Genomic DNA, 18210 nt, shown 5'->3' with positions numbered 1-18210 from the left:
CCTAGTTAGCAGACATTCGGTCCTATCCAAAATGTCCAAAAGACATCTGGTTCATAGGACATTTGGGCCTGCCCAAAACCTCTGTTAAGACTTTTGGTTCACAACAGAAGGCCCTTGATATTTGTTCATATTTGGTCCATGCCAAAAAGTCCCTCATAGTTGGTCCTGTCCAAAACTATATGGCATGAACCAAGTATGTTCATGGATGTTTTGGAAAGGACCAAATTTCAAGGACCTTGTGGCATGGACCAAATGTCTTATGGATGTTTTGGCCTGTCTTATAAGGGAATCACCCAATTAAGCCATTTCTGAATTCTTGACCCTCAGTAACTGTGAGATAATAAATGTTTGCTTTAAGATGGCAAATTTTAAGAGCACTGTTAAACAGCAATAGATAACTAATATATTCCCCCTTTAAAGAAGATTTAAATTAAAATCATATGGAATAAGCGATGGAATTAAGGACAGTAAGATAAAATATAAAATTGGCTTAATGGTACTTTAGAAATAAGTGGAAATAATTTTTAAAAAGGAGGCTTTAATCAAAAACATTTTTGTATGACAGATCAAAATATGGTTTGTATACACTTGCAAAGAAACAGTCTACTTGTATAGCCATATAAGACATGTATCTCCATTTCTTCTTATGTTTCTCTCTTTCCTTCTCTCCTCTCTCTTTCACCATGTTGTCATTCTATGTAGAATGTATGTCACCATATATGTCATTGAACGTAGTAGTGTAATATCCTGGATTACCTTATTTGGTGAAAGAGAAGTTCTTATTTTCTAACAACCATAATGCTTATGGGGTTTTTGTCTGCTTCTTTGCAGTCTACAGTAGACTGTAGCCAAAGAGGAGTATACATTGTTATGAGGAGGATATTTGGTAGAAACCTGAGTATAATCAAAGGACTGAATACACAGAAGGATAGGGCTTGGGATTTTGTATAAGCATGTAAATTCCCAGCATGCACATTTGAGAACATCCAAGGTATTAAAAAAATCATCATTTCTTCCAAGAGGCTGATCAGCATAAACAAATCAATATTAACAAATTCATATTCCTATGTTACTGTCATCAGAGGGTTGAAACGGAGTAACAATTTTATATTTATATATACACACACACACACATATATACATATATTTGATGGAATTACTAAATAATCTAAGACTAAAAACTAAGTATGCTTAAAAAAACTACAGACATAAAAGAAGGAATGAAAAATTACAAGAAAAGAGTAAAACAAATAAAAAATGGAGGGAGATCTGAAACAGAAGCAAACAATTTCTAGAAATGGAAAATATGGTCACCAAGAATTAAAACCTAATGGATATATGAATCACAGCGATACAGTGAACTGGAAGATGGTTCTGAGTATCTTCAGTGCTCTGAGGGATTAAAAAGTGGAAAATATGAACCTGACTTTAAGAGACATGGAGAAGATCTAAGGTACATCTAACTGAAATTCTAGAAGGAAAGGTCAGAGAAATTGAAGGAGTAAATATTTTAAGAGATAAATAATTGATAATTAGACCTGATGAAAGAACTAATTCTTGGCGGTAAGCACTTTAAGTCTTAAGCAGGAAAAGTAAAATTACACCTACATTTTGATACTAGAAACACCAGAAATGAAGAGAAAAATCTTACAAGCAATTAGAAAAGAAAAGATAACATGCAACAGATCAATGGTTAGACTGACAGGAGGTACTGACAACTGCAGCAGCTTAGAAGACAATGGTCTAATGCTGACAGAAAATACCTGTCAACACAGAAAATGGTCTAGGCCTCTTAAACCACTTAAACTGTCATTTAAGAATAAGAGTCAAAGACAGAGTTTTACTGCTAGGAGACCTAGCTGAAAGAACTGCAGAAAGAAGGTAATTAAATCAGTTAAGTGTGGAAACAATAGTAGAGAGAAATTAGTCCAAATGAAGACAAAAAAAGAGGGGAAACAGCTTTTTGCATGTATGTATGTATTTTGGTGAAGGAAAACGCAGCATTTATTGTAAAGCCACCGTATATTGGTGAATATACGGAGGACGATGGCTCAAGCTCTAAAACCCCCAACTCTGCTTTCTGAATTTATAACAAGCTTCCAGAAATACTATCTATGTTCTGCAATGCAAAATGATGCCAAATGTTTCTCAATTTTCACTAAACTTCTGAAATTAAAATGTCATTAATGAAAAAATTTTCTTAAATATAAAGAATAGCCACACTTAATAAAAAATATTCTCAAAAAAGATATAGCTTTTGATAAAGCAGAATGTTCTCATGTTCTATCATCTGGCTTTCAAGGCTCTGTATCTGACCCCATTCCCCAAATATGTACTCCAGACAGACCAGTGAGAGTGATCTCTCAGATGCTACACCTTCATGTCACTGTACTGCTACTTCATCTCCTAAAATGCACTTCTTCTTCTTCTTGGTTCCCAAAGGTTACCTAACTTTTAAAGACCAATATAAAGCCCACTTTCTTCATTAAGCCTTCTAAAACAATTCCAGAAAATCTACCATTTCCTGTATCCTATTACAACTGAATTAACTATATATAGTAATGTCTTCTTTAGTCTTAGCAAATAATTCAACTGCATATAATTTTCTTATAAAGCAAATGCTCCTTTCATCTGCATATATCTTAAATTTCTTTATGTATCCAAATAGCAATGATAAAACATACTTTCCTCAAAACAACATTAATGTTTTAATATAGTAAATGACTATATTTTAAGAAATTCTACTTAATCTTTTTAACATATAACTTTGGTCTTACCGTGATAAATATCCTGTAAAGACCCACCGCCACAAAATTCCATGCATATCCAAAGTTTATCTCGCCTATAAAAAGAAAACAAGCATGCATCACATTTTCATGATTAAAATTATTTGAAGTAACAAGTGTTTTAAGGTTGTATGCCATACCTTAAAAAAACACATAAATGCAATGTGCTAAGAGAAAAGCTAATTTCTGCAAGTAAACAAATTACTTAATATAATGTGTTACTATAACTCAACCCAAGGTTTTAATCCTTAAAATACATCATTTATAGGAAATAAAGATGTCATCAGGCACATTCAATTAGAGAAAATGTCCGTTTAGTTAAAAACTACCCCTCCCTCACAGTTTACCCATTTACCCTATGTCTGTATCATACAAATTTAATGTTAAAAGGTTCACACCAAAAAATGATGTAGATGATTCATCACAGCAATACATCACAAATATATCACTTTGATAGTGCTCTCATCGACAAAACAGACAAAATGTAAACTTTACCCTCATATCTAAACTCAACAAAGACCTTTCCAAAATAACCTGTTAAAATTTACCACTCACTTGTCCTTAGTAGCACTTCTCTCTCACACTCACATAATAAGATAGCATAATTATACAGTCACAGGAGAAATAGTTAGCAAAGATTTAATAGCTTATTCCTTTGTTGAATCATTACTTCATCTCAAAATGTACCAGGAAATGTACTATACTTGCGGGGGGGAGGGAGGAGGCAAGATAGAATAGAAAGTCTCTGAACTCAGCAAGCTCTGTCTAATCAGAAGAAAGATTCTGCCTTAGTAATATGACTGTCTCTTTCACCACTAGTGACTCACAGTGCCTAAAAGGATATCTAGCAAATTAAATTTGTCCCATAAATGAGTAAATGCATGATTGAAAGAATAAATAAATTAATTACATCAAGGATCAGCAAACTATGGCCAGTGGGTCCTTGATTTTGTACAGCCCAAGAACTATGAACAGTAGGGTGTGTGTGTGTGTGTGTGTGTGTGTGTGTGTGTGTGTGTGTGTATTTGGAGGGGAGTTAATTAGGTTTACTTACTTATTTATTTTTTGGAGGAGGTACTGGGGATTAAGCATGTGCTCTACTACTTGAGCTATATCCTCCCGCTGCCGTTTTTATATTTTTAAATGATGGGGGGGGGTGTCAAAAGAAGAATAATATTTCTTGACACAGAACAATTACATGAAATTCAAATTTTAGTGTACATATAAAGTTTTATTGGAACACAGTATCATTTATTAATTTAAGTGCTATCTATAGTTATTATTGTACTAAAACAGCAGAGGTGAGTAGTTTTGACAGAGACAAACACACAATGCTCACAAAGCCTGAAATATTTCCTATATGGTCCTTTACAGAAAAGGTATGCTGACCCCTGGACTGGATTATGGTTTGATTAGTGCATAATCCAGGCATGTATAAAGTTCTATGAAAACCCAGAAGTAAAAAACTAGGAAAGTCAAGGGAAAGTTTAAGGGAGGAAAAAACATTTGAGTTGGTTTTTGAGGTTAAAGTAGGAATTCACCAAGAGACAGGGAAAGGGACTGTGCAGAAGAATGAGTATTTGAAAGAAGATGCCACATTTGAGAGACTGTGGGTGATTTAGTGTGAGTTGAACACAACACAGGTTACCTGAAGAGACAATGGAAGGAAATGATGCCAGAAAAGGCTGAGCTCACACTGTAGAACAATGGTGGTTTGTAGACTCCTCAGTTTAGTAACCTTTATCTGGATAGTCTCTAGTTTGTCAATGTCTCTTAAAATGTGGCACCCAGAATCAAGCACTAGTCTGAGTACTGCATGAACAATGCATTAAAAAGTGGAGCTGTTATCAGCAGTGAACTACATATGGCAGTGGTGGTGAGATTAACTAGACCTGAGAGGTGGGCTGACTTGGTTGGATGCGATGGACCATGCAGCATGTAACAAGGCAACACAAGCTCTCAGAGTGTGAAGGCCAGTGAACCTTAGAGTACAGAGTTAAAAAAAAGTAACAAAAGCTGAAGATAGTGAGGCCCAGAAAAAGAAATCAGGACCTAAAGTTCACAGGTGGTCCACATCCCAATGAAACTGAGACATGACAGCTGATGGTAAAGTATGAGCTAGTTGCCCAGTGTCCTGTTTGAATAACTCTAGAATGGATGTCTAGGGCTGGCAGATGTGTGGCCTCATCCAAAATGACAGAGGCACTTATAAATGGTGACTGCTTGACAGGGAGAAATCTAGATCCTCTGGAGAATCTAACAATTATCTCTTTATTTGAACATTTTTTTTATTAACTTGGCTAAAGGCTATCTTCAGTGTCTTAGCAACTGCATTCAACAGCTGGTTTGCAGTGTGAAGTTACCTAAATCCTCTGGACTCTTTTTATATAAAAGTGGTCAGATGAGTTTCCTTTCCAGTTCCGTATCTGTATATATGGTTCACTGAAACTATGCAGAAGACTCTGTCTTTGTTAAATTTCATTCTTAGAAAAAAGTTTTGACTCACATCCCTTTGTTTCTGATATGTACCTTTTTAGCTCTTCAACTGTTTTACTTCAGCATAGGCAGTGTGACACATTTTTCTAACTGGAAACACACCCCTCCCAACACACACATGCTCCAGAAGTGGTTGGTTGAAAAGACCCTAATCAGGAGTCTACCCTTCAGAGGCAGTTACTACAGGGCTTTGCTCATAAACTATTTTGACTTGCACTACTGAGTTTATTAATGAGCTTAAGGAATGTTAGAAATATTTTTTTCACTAGTGACATGAATGGCATTCTGACAATGTAGATTGCTCAGAATTACCTGAGTCTTTGCTTAAACTGAGACGTGACTCTGGCAAGTCCATCAACCAATCAATTTGATATGTGTAATGAAGGATTCCATTGCCTGACCTCTCTAGACTGAATCCTTTATCTAGAACAGTGGTCCTCAAAGTGTGATCTGGGGGCTTCTGAGATCCTTTGAGGGGATCAGCAAGGTCATAACACTAAAAAATTATTTGCCCTTTGCACTCTCTCTCTTGAGGATACAGTGTAGTTTTCCAGAGGTGACAGGAAGTGTTATGATGATGTCATCCTTCTGGTAGCTACTGGAAAATGTATTGTTTCAAATTTTTGTTTTAATTTCTAGTTACAGTAAATACCAATAAATATAACCCACATAAACAAAAGCTCTTTGGGGTACTCAATAACTTTTAAGAGTATAAAATAAAAGGGGTTCTAGGACCAAAATGTTTGGGAACTACCCCTCTAAAATATTTTCACATCTGCCACACATGAATCTCTCATGTAAAATACCTGCCCTGAGTGCTTAAGGAACAGGCAGCGGAGACTCCTCACGTCTTACAAAAAGTGGTTGAATGGTAGTTTTTGGGTCAGCCTAGGATAAACTGAAATAACAAGGAAACTGCTTAGTAAAGGATCTACAATATAAGCTCAATAAACGTAAGCTGTTTTCTACTTTTTTTGTTTTATCTTGTCGTGTATTTATGTGAAGCACCTTAAACTGCTCCTGGAACTCAGTGAACGTGTAAATAAGTAAAATTGACTTTTTCTTTTTTAAGAAAAAAAGTAGAAGACAGATATGATTGATTTGACACAACTTCTTACTAAAGTTATGCTAATCACTTCCTTTTTTTTTACATTTTTTATTGATTCATAATCATTTTACAGTGTTGTGTCAAATTCCAGTGTTCAGCACAATTTTTCAGTCATTCATGGACATATACACACTCATTGTCACATTTTTTTCTCAATCACTTCCTTTTTATAAGCGCTAGTTATCTGACTAATAATTTATCCTAGATGTTTACTGGGGACCGATGACTGACGTCAAGTTTAAAGGTCTGTATTTTCTAGAACTCACCTTTTCCTTTCCTTTGCGAACTGATCAACGCTGATCCCTAATCTTCTGACACATCGCCTGTTTATCAAAAGACACTCACTGATAGAGGATAATGCTCATTTCTGCTAAATTTCCGTATAATAATGAAATATAATTTATGTAAGTCTAAAAACTTAGATTCATTTAAAATGTCTAGCTGTTCTATAATTATTTACTCACCTATCTGCACTTCAATTCTTTCTTAATAATGCTTTCCCTACGCTTCCAGTTTGAAAACAATTCTCCTTCGTAAAGAAAATGGATGCAGGAAATTAGTTCTCTGCTTTCTTACGTACTATCCTCTACTTGAAGCTGGTCTACCCATCTTTCCCACCTTGCTTAAAAACACAATTTTCTACTCACTCTATGTAAAATGACTTTCCAATTTACAGAATGAGAAATAAAAAAATCATAATTACATATTTAATACTTTATTGTTAAGATGCCTAAAATACTTTACCTTTATAACATTCTATTTAGTTAAGTCTAGTATTGTCAAGAAAGCATGAATATTCAGAGTCTATTAGAAAAATGACCTCTATCTGTTCCGTGAATGTGTCTCTTGCTATGGTAAATCTGCATTTGCTTTTGGTCATTTACCAAGCCATCTGCCTAATAGGAAAGGGCTTGAATCAAACCAGCCCATTTTATGCAGGCCAATGAATTATAAAATCTTTGTTTCTGAGTTTTTTAATTGAAATAAAATTAATCACTGAGGTAAATATTCAGTGTACACTATTAATTCCCTGACTTAACAAATTCTTGGAATAATTTTTTCTTATTCTTAGAAATTATCTGTCTGACAAGGAATAGAAAAATAACGAAAGGGGAAAAAGTTCACTATTTTCATCTTCTAGTTCAATGTTTACTAGAGCTATAGGAACAAACATTCTAGTAATTATTTCATTAAATTAAAAATCTTATCATTTCTAAAACATACTTTTTTAATCTTCCTACACTGACTGAAGTATAATTATTTGTATATTTTGCCCAAATATAATATTATTTAAAAAGTAAAATAAAATGGGAGCATGATCACCAAGAATAAACAGCTCTAGAATGTCTGCTAGAAACTAGCATACCACGTCATTTCCCCGGGACAGGATGCCAACCCATGGCCCACACTGCAGTCCCCTGATCCCTGTACTTTACTGATGGTTATCCTGCTGACCACAGCACTTGCCAATGGCTACTCCACCATATTCAGCAAAATAATTAAACTTGAACCTCAACTGTCAAAGTGAAAATTTAAAGGTTCGATAACTGCTAGACGTTTTAATTTAGAATAACTTAATGTTAGGTAAACATAAAATGTTTTGGGTTCATTTTTAAACAGATATGCAAAAACTACTACATTTCAAAGACTTACATGTAACCCAATGATCTGCTTCCCCTTTAACAATGAGAGGTAGCTCTGAGTTTAGGGGATACAAGGTGACCTATTTCTCTATAATTATACCTAAAACCCCCTAATTCAGCATATTTTCCCAAGGCTGGGTCACTGGACAACAGTCCTATACGAAGTATACTTCCAAAAAGAAATCACTGCACAGTTAAATCAGTTTTAGAAATGTCATATACTATATACAGTCTCTTGGAAACTAACGATGCCACTGGTATGTTAAGGGCTCTGAGAAATCCTGCCATGGGGGAGGGATAGAGACAGAATAGAAGAAGAAAGGGAAGGAGGAGGTGTTGGAGAAAGACGAAAATGTAGGGAAAGGAGGAGGAAGAGAAGAGGGGTAGAAGGAAGGTGGAGAAAGTCCAGAAGGGGAGAGTGGGAGGGAAAAGAGATAAAGTAGCAGAGGGGAGAGGGAGGATCAAGAAGAGAGAGAAGAAACAGGATTTCTCTAATTTTGTTTGGTTCACTACTTCCCCAAATTATTTTTTCCATAAACTCATTTTTTTCAAATCACATATTAGCATCCCTCAGAGCCAATGTTCTATAGAAAACACTGGCATAAAGAGGAATTTCATAAGGTAGTTGCACCGATTTTTTCATTTTAAAGCAGTGGTTCTCACTTGGGGGTGACTGTGCCCCTCAATAAACATTTGGCAATGTCTGGAGACATTGCTGGTTGTCACAACTGGGGAGCCGTTACTGGCATCTAGTAGAGGCCAGGGACAGTGCTAACCACCCTACAAGGCATTTGAAGTAACTGCTATTACAACAACAACAACAACAACTATTACTACTATTACTACTACTACAACTACTACTGCACTTGAAGGAAGCAAATGTGGTTTGTATCAGTGTAAACAGAAAACTAAAAACAAAGGGGAATGTTAGTGTAAATTGGTGAAATCCCAATGGAGTATCTCGGTTTAGCTAACAGTATTGTACCAAGGTTAACTTCCTAGTTTTGACAAATGTCCCATGGTTATGTAAGATGTTAATACTAGGGAAAGTTGGGAGAACTCTCTGCACTATCTTTGCAACTTTTATGTAAATCTAACACACTCTAAAATTAAGTTTGTTTGTTTTTTTTTTAAAAAGAGGGTAGCTAGGTATAAATTAAACTGACTTAACTGTAATTTTAATTTTCATAGGGTGAGCATTCAAAAAGGCATTTCCAGTTAGGATCCTTTGGTTTTCCTGGCAAGTCCTGTCTCTGGGTTGAGAAAAAAAAATTCCCCCACTTTTTACATAACTCAAGAGACTACCACCTCTTTCTTGGACTACTGTAATAAATGTACTGTAATAGACTTAACTGACTTCCTGTCTCAATCTCCTATAACCCAAGTCCATCTTTCATAGAATAAACTACCTCTATGTTAAAACTTTTCAACAAGTATACTCGGTACATACAGGTCCTAAATAAGGCACAAAAGGTTCCTTTTTTGCCTACATCTCCACAGCCTTATACACTGAAACTACACCCTTTCCCCTTAAGGTCTAATACGAGATTATTAGCTGTCTCCTGGACACTTCATGGTTTTTTCATGCATGTATTTCCTTTGTCAAAAACTAAGATTTTATAAATACACACACACACACACACACACACACACACTACAGTAAATGCTTACTAATCCTTTAACATTTAATATTTGGGAATCACACCATTCATAGAGCTTTCTTCGATTCCCTTAGTTTGACAAAATCAGATATTCTACCCTCTTTACTGCTTTGTACCTCACATCAAGATTACTGGACCTAGCATATTATGCTGCAATTATTTGCTCATGACTATTTCTTTTATTCAATAATAAGCTCCTTATAGGCAAGGATTGTTTTATTTATCTTAACATCTCCAAATACAGCACTCTATACATCCTAAGAAATAATGTAAAAACACTTTGTAAATGATGATGATTTACAAGTATGTTATCATTCTGAGCTAAATTAAGCTCATCTAAACTAGTACTCTGATTTCAAAAGTTTAAAACAGCTGATCTAAATAGAATTCTTTTTACTGTATGGATCTGATTTTCCAGTGGCTTATCTTTTGAGGATCATTTCTTTTATTTAGGCAGAATTTTAAGAGTTCAAACTAGAAAAGAATAACTCAATTTTCTTAATTTATTCTTAAAGGTTATACTAGGCTAAGGAAAGCTTAGAAGAAATCTGAAGTTAAAATCATTCTTTGCTTAAAAGAAGTAATAGTTAAGCTCTACTAGGAATAAAGAATAGCTCTATGATGATTTAAATCTGTTGTTTTATAAATACACACAGAGAAATACACAGATAAAAGTATACACCAAACCAAGACTATTTAAATTTTAAACTTTCAGAGAAAAGTTTTGTCTATCCAGTTCTTACTGCATAGTATGTGTAATTAGGCAATTCATAAACATAGGCTTTTAATGATATTGAAGAACAGGTAGGGAAGGCCCCATCAAGAATACTAGGTGTTGTTTCATAGGAGCTCAATCTCAGTATTTCTTTGAGAAGTGAGCATAGCTACCTTGTTATAATATAGGCTTCTAAACTTAATTATATGCTGGTCATTTACTCCATAAATTCACAGGGTTAGTCTGATTTCCTGGAGGGGAAATTTATTAATGGTCACACCACATTAACTTCCTCAATTTTTTTGGTCTAAATTTGATACAGCAGGCTGTGATGGCAAAAAGAAGGAAGAAAGTCACTAAGAACAGAATATATTTTAGGGTGTTTGTATCAAGTTCTAACAAACAAGCTCCTTGTCTTATGTAAAATCATTGAGTAATGAGGAAGAATCCAAGAAGCCATGTTCACTTTGAGACTAAATCTGCCCTTCCCAGATTAAGTAATACAGCATACCAAAAGACTGCTGGTGAGGTTTAAATCCCAGGGCCAACAATGAGTAGACAGATAACCTCAAGAAGTCGTTTATCCAGTACTCCATTTTCTCATCAGTACAAAAGAGTGGGCTAAGTGACAAGACCTCTGAGCCCCTTCCAGCTCCAACAACCCACAAGGCTACTCATTAACCCCTACTTCAAATATGGCTGAGTCTGGACCTTAATTAGGGAATCAGGGAAGACACTTTATAAAAGAAAAGAGCTAGAGAAAGAGAGGATGAGTTGCTGTTCTGTAGTATACTACTGTTTGCTTTCATATCACTTGCATCAATTACAGAATAAAATCATCTATTTAAACTAATATGCCTAGGTTAGATCATAAAACTCCAAACACACACAGCTCTACTGGGCAAAAAAAAAAAAAAAAAAAGAGAGACTCTAATTTTGTCTGTTTCACTATGGTTTCTGGGCAATTTTGCTCTTTATATTCTTATATTTGGATTAAAGTAAAGGTACTCTCTAAAGAAATCCATCAAGTTAAACACAAAACAGAAATCTGTATACTTTTCTGTATATATACTATGCTTCGATTTAAAAAGTTCACTTTAAAAAAGGATATTCAAAATATAATCAGAATATTTTTAGATTTCAGGAAATGGGTAAGTACAATTCTTGTTAGGCATAACCTCAAATTGGCTCTCTCGTAGCATGTCTAAAAGTTAAGCTTAAAGAGTATAGTTACTACAGAGATGTGCTATTTTGCCTCAAGTCTCAACAAAAATGGATACAAACCCAAAAGGAATTCTACATTCCAGTAACAAGATCAAATGTTTTGCTGCATAACCTGTGTGGGAAGGCTTTTGCCTAAGTAACCCAGAAAGTCTAATGTCCAGTTTAGTTAAGCGTTAGTTTCTTTTTTTTTTGGAGGGTGTGGGGTAGGGGGTGGTGAGGTGCTGGAAGTTTATTTGGTCAGCTCTTTTGGTAAGGAAGTAGAAAGGCCAAGTCAAAAGTCATGTGATCCATGAGTGCAACATCACAGAAAGAACTAGGACCCTCCTCTGTTAATAACTTGAAATGAGGCTGTAACTAAATACTTGATGTGAAACTCTCTCAAACACCTTATTTGTAAAATGGAAATAATATTTACCATAGAGTAATACTGCTAACAGTGTTGTTGAAAAGATTGAATATGGTACTAACCTGACTGTATTAAAAAAAATAGCTGAGCAGTAATAATAATCATAGTAATAGTAATTAACATTTACAGAGAATTTATTATGTTCTAATCACTCTTCTTAACACTTTACTTGTATTTACCCATTACCCTTACAGCTATCACATCATGTATCTATTATTATTATCCTCATTTTACAGATGAGGAAATGGAGGCACAGAGTGGTTAGTGGTTAAGTAATTTGCTGTAAGTCACAAAGTTAATAAGTGATGGAGTCAGGACTCAACCAACTTGAACAATCCAACTCCAGGACACAAGCTCTAAACTACCAACTACACTATTGTCTCTGTGGCAAAAAGACTATGCTCATTTCATCACACCAAGGCTGCTATGTAAATGGATGGGGCTATACTGATTATATTTTGAATATTCTTTTTTAATGTTAGGCTTTGCATAGTCCCATACTTCTAGAAGATCCTGATCATGTTTGAGAAATACTCAGTTCAATGTCCCTGGGGAAACACAAAAACTCTTTTAAAAAATACCTGTTTGCCTTTGGGGGAAGAAAATTTTATAATGCTTCTCCCAAATGAGTCTAAGTAGGGTCATTTTGTTGGGAACCAAACAGAGCAGTATTTACATACATAAGAAAACATTCTCCAATCCTCCTCCTATTGAAGGAACCTTGAAAATAACAAGTTCACAGTGTTCAACTCATAATTGAATGGAAACACAAGATTTGACCCTGAGGTCATTCGCCTGGGGAATATGACCTGGGGAACTTGGCTTGGTCCTGCCAAACCAAAACAAGAGGCGGCAAATTCAGTCTTTCTAAGTTCACTTTAGGACCTGGGAAAATAAGATGTTAGTGCAATAATTATAGTTTCTAGTCCTTTGGACCAAATGAAGGGAAGGGATGATGCAATACTCTGAGGCTGGAAGCACAAAAGAAAAAAAGGTTCTAATAAAAACAACAGATATGCTTCCTAAATTCACCCAAGCCTAGGAGAAAGGGGCAACAGAGTGGCATATTTAGATCTCTAGTCTACCACAGGAAGACTAACCATGAAAGTCAGTTTTTACTAGCCAGCTTCCTCACTGAAACCACATCCAGAATTCCCAAGGGTATGACAGACAAATCACAGGTTGTGATACTGGTTACAGAATTAACATAAAGAGGTCATAAACAAAAATTCCACTTGTATGAAAATATCTTCAAAGCATGAAGAAAACTACGAAACATGGTATTAGAGCTAACTTTATTTTGTTAAGTGAATTAGGTGATGGAAATTATTACTCATTTTCATAAGGGAAACAAACAATGTACCTGAGATAGCTTCCAAAATAAGCAACAATATTTGGGTGTTTACAGTCTTTCATCATAATAATTTCTTGCTGCACAACTGCAAAGTCTTCTCCTAGAATAAAAAATAAGCATGTTGAGTATTTAGGAGGTCAATTTCAAAATGTCAATTTGTTTCAAAACATAATAAATAATGTTGATATTACTTTTAACGACAATTTCAATCCTTGCCTAACAAAGTTCAGTGATTAAAAGCATAAACTCTGTTCCCAGACTATGTGGATTTCAAATCCCAACTTTGTCCTATTAAGTTGTGTGAACTTGGGCAAGCTGCCTGACCTCTTTGTGCCAATTTCTGCCTCTGTAAAATGGGGATAAAAATAATAATAACCCATCTCACAGGGTTGTTGGAAGGGTTAAATGGGCTAATGTATATAAAATGCTTAGAAGGCCATCCGACACAGAGTAAGCACTAGGTAAGCACTTGCTTTTACTACTATTATGCCTTGGACATAATCATCATATAATTCACTAGAAAACATGCACGTTTTCCTTTATTACTAGATAATATTTAGTATAATTTTGCACAAAGAAGTAATTCTTTTTTAAGTTAGGGCAGGAAACCTTATAGACCAAGAATATCAAATGTACCTCAACAGTTCTCTTTGTAGAGCTGACAAGCCTGTTCTCTACCAGCACTGGGTTACCAGATGGCCCACATACCCAGGCCTATCCTGTATTTGAGTGCCTTGTTCCAGCTATGCTGGAATACAGAATGGGATTGTATTTTAGCCTGGTCAGACAATTAGCAAATAATCTCTCTCATTTTACTCCTCTCTGCCCAAATCCTTCAAGATTAGATCTGGCAATCCTATAGCACCATCACATGCTATGGCTCTTGAATGAACACTTGTCATAGAGAGAAACAGAAGTGCATGAATGCAAATGTGGTAAACCAGAGACTATGCAGAAACAGAACACATGGAAGTGCTTACACTTAAATCAAAGTAGCTTTGTATCTAGTTCAGTTTTTTAAAGCATTGTATACTATGAATAGCCTGATTAAATGTACATTAGTGGCAAAGTAAAGAAGACTTTCCAAAATAAATCTCAAATCATAAATAAGAGGCTGTTACGGCAAGCTCTGACATTTCTGGTCTTGGTATGTTCCTACTGTAAATGTAACTGAGACATGAAATAGCCTAACCAAGAACCATCTGAATCCAAGATCAAAACCCACCTTACTATCCCAGTTACAAGAGAAGAAGTAATGGAGAAGAGACAGCGTGTCAGATTCTTATTTTCTGCAATGAAATAAGTACAAAATCAAAGACCTCCAAAGGGAGAACAGGACATTTTTATGCCTCCAAAATTTCAAAAGAAAATCATTAAACTAGGATCCTCTTCTGGGTTCACATCCCACCAGTAAGAATTCCTGATTTTCAGTATATTAAGAAAACTCCAAGGTAGAAATAATAAAGCCATAATGAGACTAATACCATTTTTTAGGGATATACTAAATACTTTGAAAGTTCTAAATTTTGCTTTTTTCACTTGCTTCTTAATTATACTTTCCCCCAATCCAGTGAAAGGGTTACATGAGATCAAAGTTGCTCTAGTCATAGAGAACTTTAGGACTTTAGTTTGATGGTTAGAGGACAGCAGCTCTCTTCCTGGGGTAGCCCTGAAGTTGTCAGTGGTCACCATCCAACCTCAAAGGGAGCCAGCTTTAGAATGAAGCTGATTTGCAGAAAGCACGAGGAGAAACAGGAAAACGGGGGAAGGAGGAAGGCACGTGATGAAGTGGCTGAGCTACAGCAGGAAGCCTCATCTGCCTCTGTAATTTTTAGATATTCTTATACATGACCAATAAACTCCCTATATTGTTTAAAAGCCATCTTGAGCTGTGGTTTCTGTTATTCACACCTGCAAGCATCATGTCTACAGTGATCTTTGTATGAATCCTAGCCCTCATGACACTACCTCGATGTCTGTAAGTCTATGTCCTCACTGGAATGTTATGTCCTCTAGCATCTAATATGCAAACAGTAAAACTGCTGCCTGAATGAATCTATGACAGTGCAAAGTTCCTCTACATGATAACTCTAAATCAGGAGCATTTGCTTTTGGTTTAATTTCATCTAATTATTAGTATGTTTTATACAATTGTTTATTTGCTACTCCTGTGCTTTTACTAAAACCTATGGGTGGCCTTCAACTACCTCTTTTCTACGAAATGTTGTTGATCCAAAGTGCATCCCTTTTGTCCTACCATGTTATCTCCACATGACTATGAGAATGGCCAAATTATTAAATTCAATATTTTTGTGAGGAAAAAATCCACGACTTGATTTTTAAAGGTAACTGAAAAACGGTAGGAAAAAAGAAAGCAGTTTGAGACATTAATAATCCAAAGAAGGCTAATAGTAGATTTAAAGGACTTTCTTCAAAGCTCAATAGAAATATACTTGAAAGAATAAAGTAACAGCACCTCCTCTCCAAAAAAAAATCCTAACATACCTAATTGAACACTGTAAAGCAGAATGGTTAGACTAGAAAATCTCAAAATTCTTTCCAATTCTGAGTCTAGGATTTTTTGATGAAAGTTTTAGACACTAATGTGAAGAATATATCTTCCAGAAAATGGTAAAAATAAAAACAAAACTTAACTGAGGAAAACAGGCAAGTCTGCAAGTAGAGTAGATCATGAATAAACCATGTAAACAGGCAGAAAAATATAAACTTCCACATACAAAATTCTCAGAATAAACATGACACTTATTAAGCACCTAATAAATGTTAACCATCTGCAGTGGGCTGAATTATGGCCCCAGAAGTATCCAGGCCCTAATCTCTGAAACCTGTGAATGTTACCATGCATGGCGGGGGGGAGGGGAGGGTTGTTTGCAAGTGTGATTAAATTAAGGATCTTGAGATGGGGAGATAATCCTGCATTATCTTGGTAGCCCCTAAATGTAATTACAAGTGTTCTTATAAGAGGAGGCAGAGGGAGACTTGACTATAAGGAGGCAAGGAGCAAGATGCTGTGCTGCTGGCTTTAAAGATGGAGAAAGAGGCCAAGAATGAAGGAATGCAAGGAATGCAGCTCTAGAAGCTAGAAAAGGCAAGGAAATAATATTCTCCCTTAGAGTACAAGGAGGAAGTGAAGCCTTGCTAACACTTTAATCTTGACCTGATGAAACTCTGGACTTCTAAATTCCAGAACTTTAAGAGAATAAATCTGTGCTGTTTCAAGGCATTAAGTTTGTGGTACTTTACTACAGCAGCCACAGGAAACCAATGCCCAATTCCTATCAACATTATTACTGTGGCAGAGCCGGCCAGCCATTCACAAATAATCCATGCTGTCCCTTCCACAGTGTGGAAGTTATTTGTGGGAGGCAATTATTCAGCCAAAAGACAACAATTCCCAGTCAGTGTGATGTGCCCAAGAGACCAGTTCTCGCCAATGGAATGTTAGCAAAAATAATGTGTCCTTTTCCCACTATTTCTTTGCCTATCAGCTGGCTACATGACACTGTGAGGCCCCAGAAAATTAAGTCTGGGTCCCCAAGTCATCAAAAGAAAGCTGAACATCTCATCTGCTAAACTATTACATGAAGCTGAAATAAAATTTCCACTGATATGTTCTAGTTTAGTTATTACAGTAAAGAGTATCCTAAGCTGATAATTAACTGATTAATTAACTGATAAACTGATTATTATAACTGATAGAATTATTACCATCGATTTATGAAAAAGTTGTCCGAACTATAGTAGGTGCTTCACAAATGTTTTAGTGGATTAACAAACAAGAGACTGTCCCTCTAACAGAGAACGGTTACAGGGGTAGGTCTTTCCCTGAAAACTACAACAGAACATTCAATCCCTAACACCTCCTTCCCTTTTAGATACAAACTGTTAACCACTGTATTTTCAACATTTCATACAATTCTTTACTTTTTCTTTGACAAAATAATAATCTTAAATTAATAGCCAACTGGCTGCCTTTCTGGTATGCTTAATTATTTTCACTGCCATCAGTTGTACTAAGTAAGATCTACTCTTCTCATCAATAACATAAGCACTTTGAATTAATAAACTATCTACTCATATTTTTTAAAAAACAAGCCAAAAAACGCAATAAAGCAAATAATTATAATGTTGTTAGATAAATATAGTGAAGCTATCAAAACAGAACTATTGGCTGCGAGGCAGCATTACCATTTTGGTCTATTTAACAGTTTATTTATCTAAGTCCAAAGTAAGATCCAAAATAAGGCAGGTACCCATAACACAGAAGTGAACTCCCAGTATGAGTTCTCTTGATTATATCCTTCCTACTTACTAAAAATTATGGCAGCATACCTAGAGTCTCTCTGTGTAAAGTAGATCTGTAATAGGCTTAAAAATGTTTCTCGAGTAGTAACAGAAAAAGGAAAAATAATGCATGGAATAGATTTTAAACCAAGTGAAGAATACATGGGCAAAACTTCTATTTTTACCAGACTTACCAACAAAAACCACAGTATTGTTTAGGGCTAGTTCTTATTTTGAGATGCTTCAAGTTTGTGGATGTTCCGGTTTTCTCTCACAACACTTGATCTTAAAATAAAGTTTTCTAGTGGTTCTTGAGCTGTTTTTGAAGCTATATAGGCATAAACCACAACCAAGTAAAACTCACGAAACTACCATTCCCTAAATGCAAAACTGTACGGCAAAATTATTCTCATAAACTCAATTTTGACATATGCCTGCCTCCAACGGTGACACGGACTGTACCCCTTCCTTATCCCTTGTCACCAATTACATCGTAAGTCCTATTCTGTCAC

General features: G+C 35.5%; 1 protein-coding gene across 4 annotated transcripts in view; it reads right to left on the bottom strand.

The window, feature by feature from the left end:
• Positions 1–18210, bottom strand: part of MAP4K3 (mitogen-activated protein kinase kinase kinase kinase 3) — a 169049-nt gene that overhangs the window by 82098 nt on the left and 68741 nt on the right. For 3 of the 4 annotated variants that reach the window (XM_072937870.1, XM_072937868.1, XM_072937869.1), the window contains exons 3-4: positions 13403–13493; positions 2778–2842 (exon numbers count right to left, since the gene is read on the bottom strand). In XM_072937870.1, the coding sequence (XP_072793971.1) occupies positions 2778–2842; positions 13403–13493 (156 nt within the window). Of the gene's footprint in view, positions 1–2777; positions 2843–6088; positions 6181–13402; positions 13494–18210 lie in introns of those variants that run through there. The other variant, XM_072937871.1, reaches the window with a different exon arrangement.

Source organism: Vicugna pacos, chromosome 15 (assembly GCF_048564905.1).
Source record: "Vicugna pacos chromosome 15, VicPac4, whole genome shotgun sequence".
Classification (NCBI taxonomy): Eukaryota; Metazoa; Chordata; class Mammalia; order Artiodactyla; family Camelidae; genus Vicugna; species Vicugna pacos.
The sequence above is the reverse complement of the archived record's forward strand: the minus strand, read 5'-3'. Positions and strand labels throughout refer to the sequence as shown.